Source organism: Protomyctophum bolini (assembly GCF_963924005.1).
Source record: "Protomyctophum bolini genome assembly, chromosome: 2".
NCBI lineage: Eukaryota > Metazoa > Chordata > Actinopteri > Myctophiformes > Myctophidae > Protomyctophum > Protomyctophum bolini.
The window spans coordinates 31,429,362-31,454,689 of record NC_137863.1 but is presented as its reverse complement, the minus strand read 5'-3'; the positions used below and the strand labels follow the sequence as shown (position 1 = coordinate 31,454,689).

Genomic DNA, 25,328 nt, shown 5'->3' with positions numbered 1-25,328 from the left:
AAGGACACTTTGAGACCCACTAGTGTAGCAGAGTGTTTCCAGTGAGCCAACATGCACAATAGCAAAGTCTGACTCTGTTTGACCAGAATGGAACAGAGCCTTCATTAGTATCATCGGTAACACCTGTGAAGGAAGTATTGAAGCGGCCCAAGTTCTTTCCAAAATGGCGTGTGTGCATATAGGAACGGAACATATAGGCCATACTGCCTCAAGAAGTCATGCAAACATGGCACCATGCGCCACCAATAAGTGTGCCAGTGTTGCAGATTCAGTTTTAGTGAACCATTTGTAAAAAAACAAAATGTCTGCAAATATTGCAACATCTACAAGATTTTACGTCGAGGGTTAAAGGCTCGCCATGAAAGCATACAGTACCAAGCAAACTCCTGCTGTGTATTGCAGGTACACGTGGGTGACTGGGAAAGAGCCCTTGACGTACTATGACATGAACCTGTCTGCTCAAGACCACCAGACCTTCTTTACAGGAGACACCCAGCAGCTGAGGCCAGAGGACGCCGGTGAGTTCCCATCAGTGGTGGAGAAAGTATTCAAATTGTAGTGTACTAATAATGTACTTTTTTACTTAAGTAAAAGTATCAATACTGCAGTATAGAAATACTCTGTTATGAATAAAAGTCCGGAAAACTACACGCTTTGTGTGCAAAAAGAGTGCATGCTTTACCGTCAATTTGGGGCGTCCTTTCCATGAAAAGGTTTGAGACCCACTGTCATATAGACCAGGGGTTCTCAACCTGGGGTTTCGCGACCCCTTTGGGGGGGTTGCCAAATTATTTTGGGGGGTTCCCAGATTATTATATACCGGTATATATAAAAAAAATAATGGCTGGAAAATGGAAATGTCGAGTTTCCTTAATGATTGTTTCTAGTTTCAGTATTTATTTCAGATGTATTTTCTCTATGATTAAGGTTATTGTAGTGATATGGAGCTGACCTGTTCTGACATTCCATATGTTGATCTGACCTTGCGATACATCAGTGTTTTTGGCAGCAAATTTAGATTTTAGTTTTAGTCATAGTCTCTTCAATAGTTTTCATTTAGTTTCAGTCACATTTTAGTCACCTGGAATGTTTTAGTGTTAGTCTAGTTTTAGTCGACTAAATATCATAAGAGTAAATCTACAGTTGATTTAGTCGACTAAAATGTATTTTGGCGGGCCTTGATGTCATTGTAATGACTGATTTTACACTACAAGCTTGTAGATCTGCTATTTTCAGCGTGCAACCAAGTGTAAAATGACTTATACTGGATCTCTTGCCCACTAGTCCCTTCCTAACATTTTAGTCTAGTTTTTATTTGTTGACGAAATTGTCAGTATATTTAGTCATAGTTTTGTAGTTTTGGTAAGTGAAAAAAGGTAGTCGACGAACATTTTTCGTCATAGTATTAATCGACGAAAACAATACTGCGATACATGGCCAGAGCATTTTTCCGGTTGTCCCCAGCCCAAAAATGTTGAGAACCTATGCGAGCCACACCGTTGAATGTTGAGAACCTATGTGAGCCACACCGTTAAATGTTGAGAACCTATGTGAGCCACACCGTTGAATGTTGAGAACCTATGTGAGCCACACCGTTAAATGTTGAGAACCTATGTGAGCCACACCGTTGAATGTTGAGAACCTATGTGAGCCACACCGAACCACACCGTTCAATGTTGAGAACCTATACGAGCCACACCGAACCACACCGTTCAATGTTGAGAACCTATGTGAGCCACACCGTTGAATGTTGAGAACCTATGCGAACCACACCGTTCAATGTTGAGAACCTATGCGAACCACACCGTTCAATGTTGAGAACCTATGCGAGCCACACCGAACCACACCGTTCAATGTTGAGAACCTATGTGAGCCACACCGTTGAATGTTGAGAACTTATGTGAGCCACACCGTTCAATGTTGAGAACCTATGTGAGCCACACCGTTCAATGTTGAGAACCTATGTGAGCCACACCGTTGAATGTTGAGAACCTATGTGAGCCACACCGAACCACACCGTTCAATGTTGAGAACCTATACGAGCCACACCGAACCACACCGTTCAATGTTGAGAACCTATGTGAGCCACACCGTTGAATGTTGAGAACCTATGCGAACCACACCGTTCAATGTTGAGAACCTATGCGAACCACACCGTTCAATGTTGAGAACCTATGCGAACCACACCGTTCAATGTTGAGAACCTATGCGAACCACACCGTTCAATGTTGAGAACCTATGCGAACCACACCGTTCAATGTTGAGAACCTATGTGAGCCACACCGTTGAATGTTGAGAACCTATGTGAGCCACACCGAACCACACCGTTCAATGTTGAGAACCTATGTGAGCCACACCGAACCACACCGTTGAATGTTGAGAACCTATGTGAGCCACACCGTTGAATGTTGAGAACCTATGTGAGCCACACCGTTCAATGTTGAGAACCTATGTGAGCCACACCGTTCAATGTTGAGAACCTATACGAGCCACACCGTTCAATGTTGAGAACCTATACGAGCCACACCTTTCAATGTTGAGAACCTATACGAACCACACCGTTCAATGTTGAGAACCTATGTGAGCCACACCGTTCAATGTTGAGAACCTATACGAGCCACACCGAACCACACCGTTCAATGTTGAGAACCTATGTGAGCCACACCGTTCAATGTTGAGAACCTATGTGAGCCACACCGTTCAATGTTGAGAACCTACACGAGCCACACCGAACCACACCGTTCAATGTTGAGAACCTATGCGAGCCACACCGTTCCCGTGTGGTGCCTGAGATCCACACAAGTATGAACTCATATCTTCTTGTTTTGTGCTGCTGAAAGTCTGACTTGGTTCTATATAATAATGTTGCATAATCTTGTCGTTCTCTCAGTGATGCAAAAGGCCTGGAGAGAGAGGAACCCTCAAGCTAGAATCAGAGCAGCTTACCAGGCCATAGAAATGAACCACGAGTGAGTACAGTGTGTCTGTGTCTGTTGTTCTGCTCTGTCTCTGTGTCACTTTAGCGTTTAAGCATTATCATATACTTTAGCTATTGAAAAATGGCAGATATACAAGCTCATTGCGCGGAACAGAGTGCCGTGCTATACGAGCTTGTAGATTTCTCTTCCCCCACCCCCCCTTTCTTAATGTGTGCAAATCTTTGAATATATCTTTTTTTCACAGCGAACATTTTAACTCGAATCTTTGCTTCCAGGGGGGTCCCTGGAACAAAATATATTGAGATGGGGGTCTTTTTTTGGGCTCTTTGACGTTGAGAGCTTGTAGACTGTCCATTTTAACTATTCAAAAATGTTTTGCAAAATAGTAAAAAAAAATAAGTTTAGGGATAAGGGATTTAGCGGTGAAATGGAGCCCTTAGTGTTGAGTACAGACGATTAGAGGTAGTTATGTATGTAATAGAGATTGTCAACACAGATAAGCGGAAGTGCTTTAACAGTTTACTCCACTAGAGGGGGGGAGTGGCCTCCATCCAGTAATCGTCCGGGAATCCTCCTGTATAGTTGGCCGTAGAAAGGCTTCTATAGCTGGTTTGGAATAGGCCAATATTGTGTGTTGTGTATTTGTCTGAATAGTGTGTGTGTGTGTGTGTGTGTGTGTGTGTGTATGTGTGTGTGTGTGCCACATAGATGTGCTGCAGCCTATGTCCTCCTAGCCGAGGAGGAAGCCACCACGATAACGGAGGCAGAGCGTCTCTTCAAACAAGCCCTGAAAAGTGGTAAGAATCCATTGTAATAATGTATATTTACTGTAGTGACCTATTAGAATCCATTGTAATAATGTATGTACTGTACTGACCTTTTTGATGAATGCCGAAATACTTTTAAAACGAATATAGAAACCAGTGTTGACTAAGATGCTTTTTTGGCGGGTCTTGATGCCGTCGTAATGGCAGATTTTACACTTGCTAATAATAGCCGATCACCGTCTAGTCACCGTTTAGTCACCGTAGCTTAGCTTTCATTTAGTTTCCGTTTAGTTTTTCGTCAGTGAAAAAAGGTAGTCTCATCATCGTATTAGTCGACGGAATCAACATTGCTAGGATCAGGATTTTCAACATTTTACATATGTGTTATAAGGTTAACGGTTATTATTAGTATTCATAAAACTGAGCAACCTCTTGTAGTTTCCCCCGAAATGTTGCCAACGTGCTGGAAAAAACGTGCAAATAGTAGCGCTCGGCGCTCAGGACAGAGATTAATATGTAATGTCATCTAAAGTAAAATCTTTCTCTGGATTGATTGTCTATTACAAATGTGTATCTAAATATTTATATCTAAAATGAATGAATTATTAATTAATGGGAAATATTTCTGTTTTGCATCCACAGCTGGAAAAGATATGAACCTCCTGGTGTACATCAAACGGAGACTGGCCATGTGTGCACGCAAACTGGGCCGTATTAAGGAAGCGGTCAAAATGATGAGAGATGTGAGTGTTTACTGTAGTGTTGTTTTTGGCAGCAAATTTTAGTTTAGTCATAGTCTTCGGAATTAAACTTCATTTAGTTTTAGTCCTATTTTAGTCACCTGGAATGTTTTTGTGTTAGTCTAGTTTTAGTCGACTAAATCTGCAGTTCATTTAGTCGACTAATGTAATGTATTTTGGCGGGCCTTGATGCCGTCGTAATGGCTCATTTTACACTTTTTGAAAATAGCAGATCTACAAGCTCACGTTGTGACCTTGTAGATCTGCTATTTTCAGCTTGCAAAGTTGCAACCAAGTGTAAAATGACTTATACTGGATTGTCCACTAGTCCCTTCCTAACATTTTAGTGTAGTTTTCATCTGTTGACGAAATTGTCAATACATTTAGCTTAGTTTTATTCATAATGGCTTAGTTTTCATTTAGTTTCCATTTAGTTTTCATCAGTGAAAAAAGGTAGCCGGCGAACATTTTTCGTCTTAGTTTTAGTCGACAAAAACAACACTGGTCCAGGCCAGGGATCAAGAATCGATCTTAATTGTCACATTCCAAAGTACAGTAACATGGGTGGAAATTCTTGGTTGTGCAGCAGGCTCATCATTGCAGCTAGAAGATAGAGAGAGAAACAAAGTGCGTAGTAACATGACTAATCTACATGATACAATATGCATGCATAAAAAAATAAATGTTGATGTAGCCTACGTGTATAATATAAGAGAGTCGATTAAAACAAAAGACAAATTATGCGCAGTGTCATGACCAGACCTAGTTCTTGCTGCTTCTGCTGATCTACAGAATCCACTGAATGTGAAGGTAGAGGTACTAGGGGGCTCCCATACTGTTGTCAGGCTCAATATGTCAGTTTGACACTAGGGGGCTCCCATACTGTGTGTGTAGGCTCAATATGTCAGTTTGACACTAGGGGCCATACGGTGTCGTAGGCTTAATGTGAAGGTAGAGGTACTAGGGGGCTCCCATACTGTTTGTCGTAGGCTCAATATGTCAGTTTGTCACCACCACCTCCTTCACATTCAATAGATCCCGTGATCTTTTGTGGCCAGGTGTAAATTCCAGGGGTCCAAATAGTAAATAATAACTAGAAAAGTCGCAATTTCGAGTGTGGTTGCCGCAGTCGCTTACATAGGCAGTAGGCACAGTCGCCCCTCCCTAATTAGAAAATGTCTAACGCTTGAATAGTTTGGTCTTCTGCCCTTGCAAGGGAATTCATGTCTTTATAAAGTATTGTAAAACATAGATTGGTTACATAACCAACAACAGCGAATTAGCTACTACAAACGTTATGCAAAGCTCGGTCAATTCACAGCGGAAGTTAGGTAGGTTACTCCGGAAAATGGAAAATAAGAAAGTGTGACAATAACTATAGTCTGTTTGCCCTTTGGGCAACCACACTAATGAAACCGCGGTAAAATGTTGCAAAAAAACACTCATCTTTTACTTTCTCTAACAACCGGCTAACAACATGAAGGAACCTTGGTTGAAAAGGTATCATGAAAGTGAAAAGGGAGCACATTTTGCGTGGTATTCTCAAGGTTTTGGATATTTCACGTTTCCAATGAAGTGGTCAGCAGCAGAACTGTTGGCGTGTACATTCTGCTGCTGCCCGTGAAATGAATAGGCTGGGAAAGACACAGTGTTATCATGAGGCAATATATGTAGTCATGCCAATGACAACACAATGACCATATGGACAAATAGCAACGTCCATGAATCATGTTATACATTTTGTAATGCGTCCGTCCACCACCATCATCTGGCATTCTGTTTTGTCTTCCCTTTTTACAGTTAATGAAAGAATTCCCACTGCTGGGAATGCTAAATATACACGAAAACCTCCTGGAGGCGTTGCTAGAGCTGCAAGCCTACGCTGACGTGCAAGCAGTCCTTGCCAAATATGACGGTAAGAAAGGCCGCGTTGTTGATCGACGATCCATCTTTCCCCAATGTCAAAAACGTCCCATGTCCAGAACTCCACACCAGTGGTGGAAAAAGTACTCAATTGTTTTAAGTAAAAGTACGGAATTGAAAATGTACTTGAAGTTCAAAATATGTAGAAAATCTATTGAAAACAGCTGATCTACAAGCTCTCAATGCGTCGCGTTGCGACGCATTGTGAGCTTGTAGAGTGGTTAATTTGTGTTTTCTAATCAAAATTCAAATCACCAAAGTAACTAAAGTTTTCAAATAATTGTAGTGGAGAAAAAGTACAAATGTTGGCTCTGAGATGTAGTGGAATAAAAGTACTGGAAATTGGAAATACTCAAGTGAAGTACAAATACCTCAACATTGTACTTAAGTACAGTACTTAAGTAAAAGTACTAATTACTTTCCACCTCTGGTCCACACTAGCATTCATGAACCCATTTAGACCTGTGGCATATGTTTTTTTTAGGGGAAATTTCCTAAATTATGTCAAAAGCACACGTAAAAACTGTGTGTGTGTGTGTGTGTTTGTGTGTGTGTGTGTATGTGTGTGTGTGTGTGCGCGCACGGGGGAAGGGGAGAATGTGTAGGCCTGTCACAAAGACGCAAAACTATATTATACTGATTGACTTTTATACCACTTAAATGGTATAAAAGATTGTTTTTTCCAGATAGGGTGAATCACCGATTGAGTCGGCATATTACCAAAAGAAAGTCTTCTAAAACAGTTGTATTTGGCTGCTGACCCCCATCTGAAAATATGTTGTTCCAGGGACCCCCCAGAAGCAAATATACGAGTTAAAACCGTTCACTGTGAAAGAATATATAGATTTTTGAACACTTTTTTCCAGGACCTACAGTATACGCACCTGCTGTAAAATTAAACCGGGTGTGCGGAGGTCATCTGGTGTTCCAGGTCTTAATGGGTTAACACTAGTATCTTTGAACTGGGCTCTGAAAACTGTGAGATGTTCTTTTCTTTTTTTCTTTCTCTTCTTTTCACACGTGTTCTTTTTCTACAGACATCAGCTTGCCAAAATCAGCCACGATATGCTACACATCTGCGCTCCTGAAAGCGCGCGCCGTATCGGACAAGTACGTATGTTTCATCACGATAGGGAGATATTGTTGCAAGTATGTCTGTCATGGATTGTAAATGACGTAAACCTTATATGTTTTGGCCTGTGTGATATGTGTTGATGTACTGTATGTTCCCCTGCATGAGGCATATTTTACTATTCATTTATAATGCCCTCCGTGCATGTAATCTCTTAAAGGGAAACTTCACCCTTTTTGCAAAAAATATATAATGGTAATGACTTAGAAGATTTAGAACACTTTCCTGGGGTCTTTATGTGTGTTATGTGGTTTTAGATATTTTAGATTGTAGCAGTGTCTCTGATGTCATGGACGCGTGTCAAAAGAACAAGGAGGCGCGCTAGTTTTACCCCGCTGCTAGTACTAACCCTATCTCTAACTCTAACCTAAACATAACCGCAAGCAGGGGAGCAACGCACCCCTCACCAACCTTAATCCAACTATTAACGCACCCCTCACCAACCTTAATCCAACTATTAACGCACCCCTCACCAACCTTAATCCAACTATTAACGCACCCCTCACCAACCTTAATCCAACTATTAACGCACCCCTCACCAACCTTAATCCAACTATTAACGCACCCCTCACCAACCTTAATCCAACTATTAACGCACCCCTCACCAACCTTAATCCAACTATTAACGCACCCCTCACCAACCTTAATCCAACTATTAACGCACCCCTCACCAACCTTAATCCAACTATTAACGCACCCCTCACCAACCTTAATCCAACTATTAACGCACCCCTCACCAACCTTAATCCAACTATTAACGCACCCCTCACCAACCTTAATCCAACTATTAACGCACCCCTCACCAACCTTAATCCAAAAACTATTAACGTACCCCTCACCAACCTTAATCCAACTATTAACGTATTAGTATTAAAAGTCTGTGGTTGTAAAAACAGGGGAAACAGCGGGGCGTGAACACGCTAAGCATGCGGATTGCAAGGCGGCATAGTAGCCCACTAGACTAGCGAGACAGCTGGCAGAATGGGGTTTGTGTTTGTATTAGAAGGTGAAGTTCCGTCCGCGGTTGTAAAAATAGTGGAAGCAGCGGGGCGCGAACACGCAAAGAATGGATTGCAAGGCGGCATAGTAGTCCACTAGGCTGGCGAGGCAAGGTGAAGGCGAGGTGAAGTCCTCCCACGCGGGTGGAACTTTCCTCGGCTACTAATGGTAGCCGGTGGGGTAAAACGAGCGCGCCTCCTTGTTCTTTTGCGGCAGGATCCATTATGATGTGTCATGGACACTGGGCTCACTTACTTCCTGGACTACATGTTGTCTCAGTAAGACAGCCCTCCCCCTAGCCACAAGGAGGAGCAGTGCACCAAAGCTTCATGGGAATTGTAGTCCAGTAAATAAGTTAACCCAGTGTTTGTGAACCACTGATTTAAAGGTGTGTGTGTGTGTGCGCGTGCGTTGAATGGTCCCAGGTTCTCTCCAGAGGCAGCGTCTCGACGGGGACTCAGTACAGCAGAGATGAATGCCGTGGAGGCCATACACAGAGCGGTGGAGTTCAACCCACACGTGCCAAAGGTCAGTCAGACGGGGTGCGCACGCTTTTCTGACACACCAAAGGTCCGAAGCGCGGGGACATACGATGCGAAGATGTGACGGTCCGACATGCGCTGCTCCCGTGCTTGCGGTTATGGTTAGGTTAGGGATTGAGGTTTCGGATCAATAGTATGTCGGAACTAAATCCTGTACCAGTCAGACAGACACTGGCCTCGGAAACCCAGATGTTTTTATTTCCAGGGAGAGAAAAAAAAAGTCTGGGGCCGAGTCCACTTAAATGCGGCATACACAGGGCTTAAAGTTCTCAGTCCTGGGGACTGATTTCAGTCCTGAGGATTTCATAGGGGTCATTTAATGGCATCAGTGTAGATTTGCAAAAAATCATTTTCAGTCTTGGGATTCTTTTTGGCTTTAAGCCCTGGGCATACAGTAGCGCAAACGTCACGCTCACTCTCTGCTGATTTCTGATCATCTGCAGTCTGAACCTTTGTTAAATTGACGCACACGTGTACACACACACGCACACTCCTCTCTCTCTCTGTCACTCTAATTAATTCTCATGTCCAGCAGCTGTGCCTAGTTTCTCCCGGCGGAGTTCCAGTCTAGACAGACACGGATGCAGCGCGGCACGTTGTGAGCTTGTAGATCGGTTATTTTCAGCATGCAACCAAGTGTAAAATGGATATATGTCAGAACAGGTTCTGAACTTCTGACATACTGTATATCTGACATACTAATATTGAGGACATCAGGGATCTCCATCCCTGATGATGTCACGTGATGTCACGATGACCTGGGCACCATGTATGGGGATTTTGAGTGATACACTGACGGGAAATGCACGATTCCATAGTTAACTGCGACCTTTGTCGCGATTAGTCTAGCGAAACATTGAGGCTGCCACCTCACCTGCTGTTACTTCATAGTGTCCTCGGTGCCCATGTGATGTGTCCTTTCACTACCAGCAGGTGTCACTGTGGCTCTGCATAACTATTAACTGTGTTGAGACTAAAACCAAGGGTTTGCATTACATATATATAAATATAAATAGATTTAGAAAATGGCGGATCTACAATTAAACACATGAAACAAATAGCGGGTGTAGCGTGTTACGCAGGGCAGAAACATTGCATTAAATAGTGTGGAAAGCGGGTTATGCAACAGAACTTTTGGATGAAACTGTGTAGGGCCGTTCCTAGTCTCACCAGGGATACGTTCACCAGGAGGTCATAGATGTTTCTAAACGGCTGCACGGCCTGCCGGCATGATCTTGTGACCTGTGTGTGTGTGTGTGTGTGTGTGTGTGTGTGTGTGTGTGATGAGGTAGTTTACTACTGTCTCACCCAAAACTAATATCTATTCTGTGTTAGTTCGGTTTGATGGCTTGTTGGTCTGTTGATGTTGTATTAACAAGTCTGTCTGCACCTCTGCATCCCTGCATGCATATATACTGTAGACACACACACACACACACACACACACACACACACACACACACACACACACACACACACACACACTGTATGCCGCACACAAGTAACACATCCAAGGTAACCAAACTGCAGTTTACTTCACAGCCTATGGACAAGTGGAGTAATGAATTAAGGGATGATTTATTGGACACACTGGGAGGTCAGTTGTGTGTGTGTGTGTGTGTGTGTGTGTGTGTTTGTGTGTGCGCCTGTTGCAGAGTAGGCTCTGGGATTTTGTGGATACCACACCAGGCTACATCACAAGAGCTAATTATGTACACACACGCACGCACGCACGCACGCACGCACGCACGCACGCACGCACGCACGCACGCACGCACGCACACACGCACGCACGCCTAACTCACCACCCCAGCTGTTTCATTGCTTATCTAGACATGCTTTCCTTCTTTTCTCCTCCCCCAAGGCCCTTGTCTCGCTTCTCCTCCTCCTCCTCATCTCCACCTCCCACTGTTTCTCCTCTCCTCTCCTCTCCTCTCCTCTCCTCTCCTCTCCTCTCCTCTCCTCTCCTCTCCTCTCCTCTCCTCTACATGTGCCTGTCTGTTCCAATCAGAACCTCTATTACAGTGGTTTTCGGCTATTTTTCGCTACTTTTTCTTGTCGACCCGACGACCAAATAGGTAATTAAATTAAATGAGTGTGTTTATCTGACTTCATTCCTTCATGCATCACAGGTAGCCTGTCGACGCTTGAACACCCAGAGAAATAGCCTTTTTTTTGCTTTGTAAATTGAATCTTAGTTTCTGCCTCTGGCCTCTGCTGAATGGAGATGGATGAGGCCTGATTTCAGGCACCCGCTTCCAACAGGTGATGGTTGCTTATCAAGCTGATTTTATCGACCTACTGCATGTAAGTCTGGGAGCCTACTGGCTGCGATTGGCATTGAATAAAACGAAAATGACTCGCTGCTACGTGCTTGCTGTTATGTTTAGGTGACGGTATGAGTGAGGCTTGTCATTGCTCAGTAGGCAGTAGACCAAAACGACCGGATTAAGGTTGGCGAAAGTGCGTGCGGTTATGTTTAGATTAGGGCATACATGGGCAACTGGCGGCCCCCGCCTTCACTTAATGTGTCCCTCAGATTAATTTCGGAATACTGATATGTTATTGATTTCAGCTGTTACAATTCCAAACATGCAAACATGACCCGCTTTAATTGCTTAGTCTAAATTAGTAGCTTGCTGAGCAGTATTACAAATAATGTTATTGTCTTTTTTTATGTCCGAAATCAGGATTTCAATTCAAATACAGCAAAAATAGCTGATCTACAAGTTCATCGCGACGCGTTTTGAACTTGTTGATCGGCTATTTTTGCATGCAATGTGGCCCCTCTGGAGTGAGTATGGAAATATAATGGGTTAGGGTATGAGGAGGCGTGTCGTTCTTAGTAGGCTCCCAGCATGTGCAGTAGACCCGATAAGATCGACTTTATAAGTAACCCACTGGGAAATATCGGCTGGTTTTCACTCAAATCCGCTGTTTCAGGAAGGTACAGAGTTTTAGCTCAGGGTTGGGCAACTTTGACGATGCATAGGAGGTGGGGTTGGCGAAAGGGCCTTTCTGTGTGAAGTTTGCATGTTCTCCCCGTGTCTCCTAGGGTAGGCACCCTCACATGTTCTCCCCGTGTCCCCTAGGGTAGGCACCCTCACATGTTCTCCCCGTGTCCCCTAGGGTAGGCACCCTCGCATGTTCTCCCCGTGTCCCCTAGGGTAGGCACCCTCACATGTTCTCCCTGTGTCCCCTAGGGTAGGTACCCTCACATGTTCTCCCTGTGTCCCCTAGGGTAGGTACCCTCACATGTTCTCCCCGTGTCCCCTAGGGTAGGCAGTAGGCACCCTCACATGTTCTCCCCGTGTCCCCTAGGGTAGGCACCCTCACATGTTCTCCCCGTGTCCCCTAGGGTACCCTCACAAAAAACATGCAGTAATCCTGGTCTCTAAACTACCTACCCCCTCCATCAGCCAGGGCGCCTGATGGAGGGGAAAGGAACTGGTCGGAATAACGTGTTCCTTCCACGCGTTACATCCGGCCGGGAAAACTCTCCCCTGTCAGGTGAAAAGAAGCGGCTTTGACTTGGAAGTATAGCGCCCAGGATTACATTAGATAATTGACACTGGGTGGAAAAAATGAGTTGCAAAATCGTGGGATAAATAAATAACAGAGCGTGAGCTCTTGTAGCATGTTTTTTTTTGGCATGCACACACTATTTGTGATAGTCCATCAATTAATTTTCCAAAGATGGGGAAGCAAAACCTTCTGTTGTTACACACCAAATCAGTCTAAACGTGACAATGGAAGGGAACAGAGAGGCAAACCGTTGCTTTCAAGCTGCTTACGGGAAACAACTCTCAGACAAGCTGGGGAGAGAGAACACAGCAAGCTGCAGCAATAGGCTGGGAAAAACCTCTCATTGATAAAGTAGTTTGTGCATCTCTTCCCGTTGTCATTGTTTCCCCCTTACGCTGTTCTTGGACATTGTGAAGCGCTAATGGATTCAGTTGCTTGTCTGCACCTCATTTACTAAAGCATATCCCCATTGCGCAATTCCCTTCCTCCTCGCCCAATTCCCAGTAGACCAAAAAAAACACATTTTCCTAATGTGAGGTATTTTGCGGAGAGGCTTGTTTTGCAATTGTTCGAGGGGGGAGGGGGGGACGGGCGTCAGAAGCTGTGTGTTATTGTTACAGTATATTCATTCCATGAATGTGTAACCCCCCCCCCCCTCCCACTGCTGTGTGTGTGTGGCTCAGTGGATGGGTCCGTCCACCCACTGCGCTGACACACAGGCGTGCATCTCAGAGCCACGGCCCATAGAGCAAATACCAGTGGTGTTTTCGTCGACTAAAACTAAGACGAAAATTGGCCGTCGACTACCTTTTTTCACTGACGTAAAACGAAATGGAAGCTAATAAAAAATATGCTGCGATGACTAAAAGTAAGATCCAGTATAAGTCGCTGCGACGCTTTGTGAGCGATATTTAGTCGGCTAAAACTAGACTAACACTAAAACACTCCAGGTTAAAATGTGACTAAAACTAAATGAAATTTCATTCCAAAGACTATGACTAAACTAAAATGTGCTGGCAAAAACAACAGTGCATAGAACAGATACGCCTTGGGAAATCACTTGGGACCTGCCGTGGTGCACCAATAATTCCGCAAATTGGTCTGACCGTATTCCCTTCATATTACGGGATTTAGTTTCTTTCATCTGAAACGTTTTGCTCCAAACACATCCATCATTTAAAAAGAATATGAGGACATTCGCTCAGAAAATTACTGGATGACATTTAACACATTTACTGCTTCTGACGGAAGGTTCCGCCAGTAGGAATCCAACCGGATTGTAGAACTACAGCTAACGAGCATCGTAGTCTTTTAAAATGAAAAGGTCTTAATATTATTACCTCCTCCCCAAAGATGTCCACTCTATATCTTTTATGTCTGTGGCTCCCCAGTGTGGTGGGGGCCTGTGTTAACCCATTATAGGCGGGAACCCCTTTTGCTGTTCTAAGCATTATGTTATACTTTATCTGTTGAAAAATAGCAGAACTACAAGCTCATAGCATGGCACCAAGTGCCGCGCTATGAGCTTGTAGATCTGCTATATTTTTTTTAATCGAGAAAATGTGGCGCAAATCTTTGAATATATGCTTTCACAGCGAATATTTTTAACTCAAATCTTCTGGGGGGGTGTGTTCAGATGTACATAATGTAATAGTTTGAGAACCACTGATATAGAAACATGAATCATGACAGAAATGATTTAAAAGACATTTCTTTGAATCGTCCATGGGTCTAAATGGGTTAATCTAATCCACCGTGTGGGGGCTATATAGGGGCCCCACTGGGCCAGATTCCCAGGCAAGGCTGCTTCGCAGTGCCCCTGGGTCTCAGACTGACACTTCGGGAAGGTTATCCCCACAGCTAATCCTGTCTAATCCCCCGCCATGGTCACTGGCTCAGCTGGCTGGACCAAGCCGACCAGTAAAGCCAATGAGTCGGCCAAACAGTTGGCTGCTCCGCCAGCCACGTGCACACACACACAGACGACCAGCATAGTCGTTGGTCAAAGCCCTGCTTGGGGTTGAAGCTATCTCACTTGGAAGTATCGCCAAGTCGTATGCTGGTCGCTGGACTCTAAAGCCCCATGAATACAGGTTCAGCCTTGCTGGCTGCCTTCCTGTGTTTACCGAGGTCTGCTGTCACCTTCACCCGTTTTCATCCTCTCTTCTTGCCTCACTCCCTTTTCCACAGCCCAGCCCGCAGTCTTCAACCCTAGTCTCTATCCTCCTCTTCCATCCATTAATATCACAAGCCCCAACGTGCCTCTGCCTCACCTCTGACCACCTCCTGACCAGACGTCGGCCATTTCTACAGGTGCGGCGAAGCTGGACGGGCAGCCAGCTGGCTGCCGGCCCGCCTGACTCACTTCACTAACCCTGACACACTCCCCCCCCCCCCCCACACCCCATCTTTCCCACATCGATTCCAGCGGGGGGAGGGCCAGATAGTGTGTGTCATGATGCAACCTCACCCCGTCTCCCTCGCCCTTATACCCCCACCCCTTCTTCCCAGACAGGGTACCTGGCGTATCCTGCCTCCTCCTGGCCCCCCTTTCTCTAACCCTCCCTAACAGGGACGTGCAGAGACTGAAACGTGCAGGGGCTGAAATTCCCAATAAAAGGGCACTTTTGGCCAAAGTTACCGAACATATACATGTAGCTGAGAGACATGTTTTTCTGTGTTTTTTTTTATCGTCTTTTTGACCTAAATTTTACTAAATCAATGGCCTGCAATGAAGAGAGAGCCAAGGGCCCCTGGGCCACGACCCCAATGGATAATTTGTCCCTGTCTAAGCTGATCTACAAGCTCTCGACGCGTTCGGAAAGAGGCAATTCTCCTGACTGCTGGCATGGGCATTTGCATTTATTTCACTATAGTATGCATATAGCCTGCATTCATGGTCTGGAAGAGGACAGTTTTAAAAGCTAAAAGGGACCAAGGGTCTCCAGCCCCCTTGTCTAATGTGTGCACGTGCCTGCTCTGCTCTGACTGCATACTTCCTCCTCCCGGTGTCTCTTCTCTTCTCCGATTGTTAGAAGGCTTGAGGCAGCAGAAGATAGGCCCTCACACTCCTCCTCCAGTTCCAGAGACAATGGGCTCTGGGCCCGACAACCATCCATCCTCCCGGCCCTTTTTCCTGTCTGTCCTCCTCCCTCCCTCGTCTTGACACTTCTTAACTACCTCTGGCCTCTGCCTCCCCCATGAGGGGCTGCCCGTGGAAGGCAGACAGTCAGCCGGTCAAAGAGAAAACAGGGCCCGGACTGTGGGCTCCGTCACACGTGGTGCCATTCTGGCCACCGTGAAAGCAGCTTCACGATTTTTTTTTAAACGATGGCTTCCATTTTCGCATTGCAACTTTTCAGGAATAGACTGACCTGCAGTTTTTATTAGCTTGCCCCACAGTCCTATGAGACATTTTTGTTTGCTATTTCATCATGATCATTGGACCAATTATTATGAAGATGGGTTGAAAAGTGGTGAAGTGCTGACCGTTAACTCATTCTCTGCCAAGTGTCCAGAGTTTTGGCCAAATGGCCCAGGCTGCTAGCCTGCGTTCCGCAGATCTGAAAATGTCACTCCCTACTCAGTGTGGACAGAGGCTGCTTGACACGCATCTCATAACGTCAACTGTTACGTAGCCACGTTGTTGCTGATACGTCATCAGCCAGCGCCACTCTGTCCATGCTTCTCACTGTTGACAAAAATAGTGTCGTTCAAGAATTGAGAGTAAAAGCAGTAGCTGCGCAGTGCGGATTGGTACAACGTCAAACTGGTGTTTATCCAGTCAACCATTTCAGCCTTCATTATGGCCTACCTGTGGAGAATGTGGAGAACTCTCCGCAGCGAATCAGGCTGCAACCCAGGCCTACCAGGCTGGGTCTGATGTCAGCTGTCTGTCCTGGCATGTCGTATAGCATCAGACCTGGTGACACCTCCGCCCCTCCCCCCCCCCCCCCCCCCCCGCCCCCTGCTCTACCGCGTCTCTTTGATGAAGGGATTGAGTTTCATACGCTCTGCTTTTATCCTGAGGCGGTCGTCATCATAAGCTCCTTCTGATTATAATCTTCCCTGTTTATATCCCCGCACAATGGCATCAACCTTGTAGTTGTTCTTCTGGGCACGCACACACACACGCACACACAAATATTAGGAGGAAGATCCAGACCTACAGATGTTAAGATTAGAAACACGAAACCTCAGGAGAACTGTTGGCAATCCTGGGAAACTGCAACAACATGTGTTTCAGGATACAGATCACGGGTACAGGAAGTATCGTGTCCTCCATATATGGCGACCGCCGATTTTCCAATGCCTTAGTTCTTGGTTTTGGCATTCCTGCAATCTGCAGGCCTCTCCCAACTGATTCATGGACATTACCGAGACATTACCGAGGCTTCCGAATATATTTTTTCTTATAATTTTTATCTCACGATTTTGCAACCCATTTTTTCGCCTGATCCTGACTCTGGTGTTTTACAGTATTTATTAGAGATGAAGAGCCTGATCCTGACTCTGGTGTCTTACAGTATTTATTAGAGATGAAGAGCCTGATCCTGACTCTGGTGTCTTTACAGTATTTATTAGAGACGAAGAGCCTGATCCTGACTCTGGTGTCTTACAGTATTTATTAGAGATGAAGAGCCTGATCCTGTCTCTGGTGTCTTTACAGTATTTATTAGAGATGAAGAGCCTGATCCTGTCTCTGGTGTCTTTACAGTATTTATTAGAGATGAAGAGCCTGATCCTGTCTCTGGTGTCTTTACAGTATTTATTAGAGATGAAGAGCCTGATCCTGTCTCTGGTGTCTTTACAGTATTTATTAGAGATGAAGAGCCTGATCCTGTCTCTGGTGTCTTTACAGTATTTATTAGAGATGAAGAGCCTGATCCTGTCTCTGGTGTCTTTACAGTATTTATTAGAGATGAAGAGCCTGATCCTGTCTCTGGTGTCTTTACAGTATTTATTAGAGATGAAGAGCCTGATCCTGACTCTGGTGTCTTTACAGTATTTATTAGAGATGAAGAGCCTGATCCTGTCTCTGGTGTCTTTACAGTATTTATTAGAGATGAAGAGCCTGATCCTGTCTCTGGTGTCTTTACAGTATTTATTAGAGATGAAGAGCCTGATCCTGTCTCTGGTGTCTTTACAGTATTTATTAGAGATGAAGAGCCTGATCCTGACTCTGGTGTCTTTACAGTATTTATTAGAGATGAAGAGTCTGATCCTGCCTCCGGAGCACATCCTGAAGCGGGGCGACAGCGAGGCGGTGGCGTACGCCTTCTTCCACCTGCAGCACTGGAAGAGAGCAGAGGGAGCCTTAAATCTACTGCACTGTACCTGGGAGGGCAGTACGTATATCCACTCACTCACTGTTTAAATCTACTGCACTGTACCTGGGAGGGCAGTACGTATATCCACTCACTCACTGTTTAAATCTACTGCACTGTACCTGGGAGGGCAGTACGTAACACCACTCACTCACTGTTTAAATCTAATGCACTGTACCTGGGAGGGCAGTACGTAACACCACTCACTCACTGTTTAAATCTACTGCACTGTACCTGGGAGGGCAGTACGTAACACCACTCACTCACTGTTTAAATCTACTGCACTGTACCTGGGAGGGCAGTACGTAACACCACTCACTCACTGTTTAAATCTAATGCACTGTACCTGGGAGGGCAGTACGTAACACCACTCACTCACTGTTTAAATCTAATGCACTGTACCTGGGAGGGCAGTACGTAACACCACTCACTCACTGTTTAAATCTAATGCACTGTACCTGGGAGGGCAGTACGTAACACCACTCACTCACTGTTTAAATCTAATGCACTGTACCTGGGAGGGCAGTACGTAACACCACTCACTCACTGTTTAAATCTACTGCACTGTACCTGGGAGGGCAGTACGTAACACCACTCACTCACTGTTTAAATCTAATGCACTGTACCTGGGAGGGCAGTACGTAACACCACTCACTCACTGTTTAAATCTAATGCACTGTACCTGGGAGGGCAGTACGTAACACCACTCACTCACTGTTTAAATCTACTGCACTGTACCTGGGAGGGCAGTACGTAACACCACTCACTCACTGTTTAAATCTACTGCACTGTACCTGGGAGGGCAGTACGTAACACCACTCACTCACTGTTTAAATCTACTGCACTGTACCTGGGAGGGCAGTACGTAACACCACTCACTCACTGTTTAAATCTACTGCACTGTACCTGGGAGGGCAGTACGTAACACCACTCACTCACTGTTTAAATCTACTGCACTGTACCTGGGAGGGCAGTACGTAACGCCACTCACTCACTTGTTTAACCGTCGAAATGTATAAAATGTCTTCTAAATCCTGACAGTTTTCTGTCAGGATTTGCGCCACATTTTCACGATTTTTTTCAAAAATAGCAGACCTACAAGCTAAAGAAAAAGGATTTACTAGTGGACTAGTTGCTTAATGCCCTAATGTGAATCCAAAAGTTTTTGGTTGGCCTTGGTGTGGTGCTCGCCGTCAAACTAAAATCCCATGCTCCATGTCATTGTAATGCACGTTGCATGTTTTTGGTACAGAATATCACTTTAGATGTCTGTACTACTAGTATAACTGATGCTTGGTCAGTCATGTCATTCTTTTGTGTTTTTGTCGGTCTCTCCCTCCAGCCTTCCGGATAATTCCCTACCCTCTAGAGAAGGGACACCTCTTCTACCCCTATCCAGGATGCACAGAAACAGCAGATCGAGAACTGCTGCCCTGTGAGTATACGGCCAAGAAAAGTTGCACACCGTTTATTAAAGAAGTAGTGAAATCTAGTGTTTCTGAACCAATCAGAGCATCACGTCCCTTCAGACTATGATGCTACTTTGTGTGTTACAATGGCAAAAGAGAGCCTGTGGGCTGTTCTCTCTCTGTTTTATACTGGTTGGTGATGAGGCCCAGGTGTGTCACAATCTCCACTCTACTGCCACTCCCACCATCCATCATCAGCACTGGAAAACACTAACAGTGGATTATACACAGACCAAAACACCACTAGGCCACCTAGGACCGTAACACCCCTTCCCATAAAAATAAACATACTGTACACTTTACAATGTTCAACTTAAATGGGTAAAGTAATATCAACAATATGGAAATTGTGGGGCAGAGGTTCATCGTTGGCATCCAGGGAGTGTGTGTGTGCACAGGTTGGCATCTACCGGATTAACAGTGCCGGAGATTAGCTGGTAACAGACGGACGAACGGACACAATCACACATACACACACACACACACACACACACACACACGGACGGACAGACGGAGTGCAAAACATACTCATAGTTTTATGATGAGGTTGAATGACTCAAACAATTAAATCATAATGACTTTGACCATGCCTAAGAAGAGCAGCATCAGGTACTCTTCCTGTTTCTGGAAACACTGGAGAGAGTAGGGTTTTTTTTTTTTTGATTTCTGTATATGTTGTTGTTGCTGTTTTTTATATGTATATGTTTCCCTGTATTGTTGATTGTTATGGACCATGTAGTGTGACTGAAATAAAGATTGATTGATTGATTGATCTCCCCCCTCCCTCCATCTGTCCTGTCCAGCGTTCCACGAGGTGTCTGTGTACCCAAAGAAAGAGCTTCCATTCTTCATCCTCTTCACAGCAGGCCTCTGCTCCTTCACTGCCATGCTGGCCTTGCTCACACACCAGTTCCCAGAGCTCATGGGCGTCTTCGCCAAAGCAGTGAGTATTAGTGTCTCCATTAGTGTTGGGGGAAAAAAAGTTCTTTCCATTAGTCTCTTCCTAACATTTTAGTCTAGTTTTTATCTGTTGACGAAATTGTCAATACACTTAGTTTTAGTCACCGTAGCTTAGTTTTCATTTAGTTGGCATTTAGTTTTCCTCAGTGAAAAAAGGAAGTCGATTTTTGTCTTAATTTTAGTCGACAAAACAACACTGCATACGTGCCTCCGAGCATATTTCCATTGTGGTTTCTATTTCATTGCATAACATACACGTGTGTAGATTGGCTAATATTAGGCCTAGTGTAGCGCCCTTGGGAATACGGTCAAACAAGTATAGGGCTAAAAAGAAGAGTGGATAAAAAAATAAGTATAGGGTATTTAGTTAACACTAATTGCCCGGGGTTATTTTTTTATCCATTAAACTATAGCGCCCAATCGATTTATAGCAACGAAGCACTTTTATCGACGGACCAGATGTTGTGCCGGATGTGGCTGTAGCAGCTAAATGTAGCCAAAACACTCTTGATGCGATCGACAACAATGGGAGGTAAGATTAAGTCTAACGCGACTAGCGACTGGACAGCGTCTAACACATGATCTTTTCTTAGAATTGGACGGGATGATTTAGATCGCGAGTTATTAACGTTTTAAGATTTTCGTTGTCGTCGGCTAAACAAGGGAACATTTTCGATGACGTCCCACTGTTGCGCAACACTGATGATTGCGCAACAGGCGCTCCTAGGCTGTCGAGCGATGCGATCGGTTTTCATATCAATAAACTTTGTCTTGGATGCTGGGTGTTACTAATAGAAAGGACGGTGAACTTCGTCCTGGACGCTGGGTGTTACTAATAGAAAGGACGGTGAACTTCGTCCTGGACGCTGGGTGTTACTAATAGAAAGGACGGTGAACTTCGTCCTGGACGCTGGGTGTTACTAATAGAAAGGACGGTGAACTTCGTCCTGGACGCTGGGTGTTACTAATAGAAAGGACGGTGAACTTCGTCCTGGACGCTGGGTGTTACTAATAGAAAGGACGGTGAACTTCGTCCTGGGCGCTGGGTGTTACTAATAGAAAGGACGGTGAACTTCGTCCTGGACGCTGGGTGTTACTAATAGAAAGGACGGTGAACTTCGTCCTGGACGCTGGGTGTTACTAATAGAAAGGACGGTGAACTTCGTCCTGGACGCTGGGTGTTACTAATAGAAAGGACGGTGAACTTCGTCCTGGACGCTGGGTGTTACTAATAGAAAGGACGGTGAACTTCGTCCTGGACGCTGGGTGTTACTAATAGAAAGGACGGTGAACTTCGTCCTGGGCGCTGGGTGTTACTAATAGAAAGGACGGTGAACTTCGTCCTGGGCGCTGGGTGTTACTAATAGAAGGGACGGTGAACTTCGTCCTGGGCGCTGTGTGTTACTAATAGAAAGGACGGTGAACTTCGTCCTGGGCGCTGGGTGTTACTAATAGAAAGGACGGTGAACTTCGTCCTGGACGCTGGGTGTTACTAATAGAAGGGACGGTGAACTTCGTCCTGGGCGCTGGGTGTTACTAATAGAAAGGACGGTGAACTTCGTCCTGGGCGCTGGGTGTTACTAATAGAAAGGACGGTGAACTTCGTCCTGGGCGCTGGGTGTTACTAATAGAAAGGACGGTGAACTTCGTCCTGGACGCTGGGTGTTACTAATAGAAAGGACGGTGAACTTCGTCCTGGGCGCTGGGTGTTACTAATAGAAAGGACGGTGAACTTCGTCCTGGACGCTGGGTGTTACTAATAGAAAGGACGGTGAACTTCGTCCTGGACGCTGGGTGTTACTAATAGAAAGGACGGTGAACTTCGTCCTGGACGCTGGGTGTTACTAATAGAAAGGACGGTGAACTTCGTCCTGGACGCTGGGTGTTACTAATAGAAAGGACGGTGAACTTCGTCCTGGGCGCTGGGTGTTACTAATAGAAAGGACGGTGAACTTCGTCCTGGACGCTGGGTGTTACTAATAGAAAGGACGGTGAACTTCGTCCTGGGCGATTGGGGTGTTAAGAGGAACTTTAATGAAGTTCTGGTCTCCAATAAATGATATATTTTCTAACCATTTAATCTGTTGAGCATTTGATCGATCTCTGCGATTCATTTAGATCAGACAGTGACGGTAAAATAAGGTACCAAAATAAGTAAAACGGTAAAATAAGTAGCTAAATTATTAGACCCACTCACTAATCCCATTATTAGACTTCTATATTTGAATATGATACCTTTCTCTGTCGATTGTTTACTGACTGTTTTCAAAATGGTCCCAGGTTGAGTCTGTGTTTAGCTTGGCTGATCATTTGAAGCTTTGCCATTTCAGCTTGGCTCGGCTCCGTCTGTAAATATATGGTTATCTGTGTTTTAAATCTATGGTTTTTTACTTTCCTTTGCTCCTTTTGCAACCTGAACCTTTTTTTTTAGCTCAGGCGGTTACCCGCTGCCTTCCGTCACTGTCAATAGCACTAGAGGCTCATGGGAGTCGTAGGCCCACAAAGCCACTGTATCCCCCTTTTTAAAACAAGTTTGTAGTCCTATCAAAACTATCGCTAACACTATCAACAGTGCAAGCTTATCACCGCAGGAAAGACAACAGCGTGGCGTGCAACCTTCACAGCCCCCTCAATATCGTAACTATTCTATTAGGATGGCTCTGATATGGTAACCCTGCTAATTATGGTTTCTCTTTAGACAGCCGTGTAGCGAAAGTAAGGCATGTAGATTAGAACACTGGTTCCCCTAACGGTGAGTCGGGACCCTTTTGTGTCTCACGGCCCCTTTATTTTTGGTTTCAACCTGTGCAATTCATGTGTGCATTTTCACTACCAGCTAGCCTTAAGCCCCATTCAGACTGAAGAAGCAGAAGCTAGCTTCTGCTTCTTCGTCCCATGTTATCTCTATGCAGAACAGCTTCTGCGTTTAAAAGCTGGAACAATAGCTTTTTTTTGTTTTTGCTTTTTTTTTTGCTCACCGGAGCTTAACTTTAAAGCAGCTTTTAAAAGCTGGAGCTTTAAAAATCTGCGTGTAGCCAATCAGAGCACAGCGTGGTTTGAGGAGGCGGAGTTGAGCTCATTTTACAAAACCGAAAACCCTCTGGAAAGCTGTCCGACCCAATTGTCCGCATTAAAAAAGAAACTTTTTGAATATGGGCTGTATATGAAATATGAATGGATATTTGGCAAGACCATAGCATATTTTGTGATAGAAATTAAAGTTTATATGAGAAACAAGTTGTCGAAGCGGTGAAAACAGGTTGTGTTCCGTGTGCCGTCGCGAGTGTCACGTTTCTGGGGACAAGTCATCGTGCATTCACCCCCCCCTCCGGTTCTCATCGAAGCTATGGATGGACTACTGAACTGAACTCTCCGGAACGCTATCCGTCGCTGACGCTGATTGTGGACTAAACAGTGCACACACACACGGTTGATAAATTAGCAGATATAGATAGATAGACAAACAACTAAACAATAGTTGTGTCGGGAGTTTTCGCCAAAACCTTCCCCGAGAAGAGGGAAGTAGCAGCCCGCTCTCAGCGCGTTTCTGTGCCGATCCTCGTGTGTCTCTCGGTAGTATGTTGAAGCTTTTGCGCCGTCAATCAATACCTTTAAAATAAATAATTAATAGCCTTTATATCAGTTGTATGTACCCCCTCTATTTATGCAATATGTTGCCCATGTTTTGTGATTGGTTTGCTGCGTTCTGAATCGATAAACCAATCGCATATATTTATTTGAGGGAATCATTTCAGACAGCGCCGAGATAGGAGCTCCCTTCCACGGGAGACTTGGGACTGAATGTCCGGAAATCGCACGTAAACATAAGCTGTTTTAATTGCTTTTACGACGTGCTGGATACATACAATTGTATTTCTACGGTATGCTCTTTCTAAATCAACATTAACATTACATACAGAGCCGCCATTTAAAACAATGCCCGGAGTGTTTCGCTCGTGGCCTAGGGGGGAGAGGAGAGCGGAGTGTGGGGGGGAGACATGAACACTGAAGACGGGGAGGATTGAGATCCGGTCCGTTCGGTTATTTACAAACAAGTTTACCAAGATTATATTATTTATTCATCCATACATAGGTTATGATGTAACTAAATATATCATTATTTCTCCTCTACAGTCGCTATTTTACATTTTAGACTTTCAAATGCGCATCTGCTCAAACTGCCTGTCTCTCGTCTCAAAGCCAGACAGCCAGTCCAGGCAGCTTGAGTGACAGGTACCTTGTACACGCCCACTTTCTCAAAAAAAAGCTGCGTCTTTTAGCTTTCTGCTTCTGCTTTTTAAAGCAGCTTCTTCGGTCTGAACGGAGCTTAAGCCTAAAGCCCCATTCAGACCGAAGAAGCTGCTTTAAAAAGCAGAAGCAGAAATCTAAAAGACGCAGCTTTTTTTTGAGAAAGTGGGCGTGTACAAGGTACCTGTCACTCAAGCTGCCTGGACTGGCTGTCTGGCTTTGAGACGAGAGACAGGCAGTTTGAGCAGATGCGCATTTGAAAGTCTAAAATGTAAAATAGCGACTGTAGAGGAGACATACTTATATATTTAGTTACATCATAACCTATGTATGGATGAATAAATAATATAATCTTGGTAAACTTGTTTGTAAATAACCGAACGGACCGGATCTCAATCCTCCCCGTCTTCAGCGCTCATGTCTCCCCCCCACTCCGCTCTCCTCTCCCCCAGCTGGCCACGAGCGAAACCCTCCGGGCATTTTTTTAAATGGCGGCTCTGTATGTAATGTTAATGTTGATTTAGAAAGAGCATACCGTAGAAATACAATTGTATATATCCAGCACGTCGTAAAAGCAATTAAAACAGCTTATGTTTACGTGCGATTTCCGGACATTCAGTCCCAAGTCTCCCGTGGAAGGGAGCCCCCATCTCGGCGCTGTCTGTCTGTCACTGACCTCGGCTGGCTATATGTGGCAGTAGCCTAGAGTCAGACCGCTCCTCCACCACCCCCACGGACCCTCACCGTTTACACTGAC

General features: G+C 44.8%; 1 protein-coding gene across 2 annotated transcripts in view; it reads left to right on the top strand.

Moving 5' to 3' along the window:
- The window catches only part of LOC308331042 (suppressor of tumorigenicity 7 protein-like), a 46,584-nt gene that overhangs the window by 4,085 nt on the left and 17,171 nt on the right, over window positions 1-25,328 (top strand). For both annotated transcript variants that reach the window (XM_080786146.1, XM_080786145.1), the window contains exons 5-14: window positions 403-518; window positions 2,891-2,969; window positions 3,648-3,736; window positions 4,349-4,449; window positions 6,247-6,361; window positions 7,407-7,479; window positions 8,926-9,028; window positions 17,765-17,915; window positions 19,237-19,329; window positions 20,167-20,306. In XM_080786146.1, coding sequence (XP_080642272.1) covers window positions 403-518; window positions 2,891-2,969; window positions 3,648-3,736; window positions 4,349-4,449; window positions 6,247-6,361; window positions 7,407-7,479; window positions 8,926-9,028; window positions 17,765-17,915; window positions 19,237-19,329; window positions 20,167-20,306 — 1,060 coding nt within the window. The remainder of the gene's footprint in view (window positions 1-402; window positions 519-2,890; window positions 2,970-3,647; window positions 3,737-4,348; window positions 4,450-6,246; window positions 6,362-7,406; window positions 7,480-8,925; window positions 9,029-17,764; window positions 17,916-19,236; window positions 19,330-20,166; window positions 20,307-25,328) is intronic.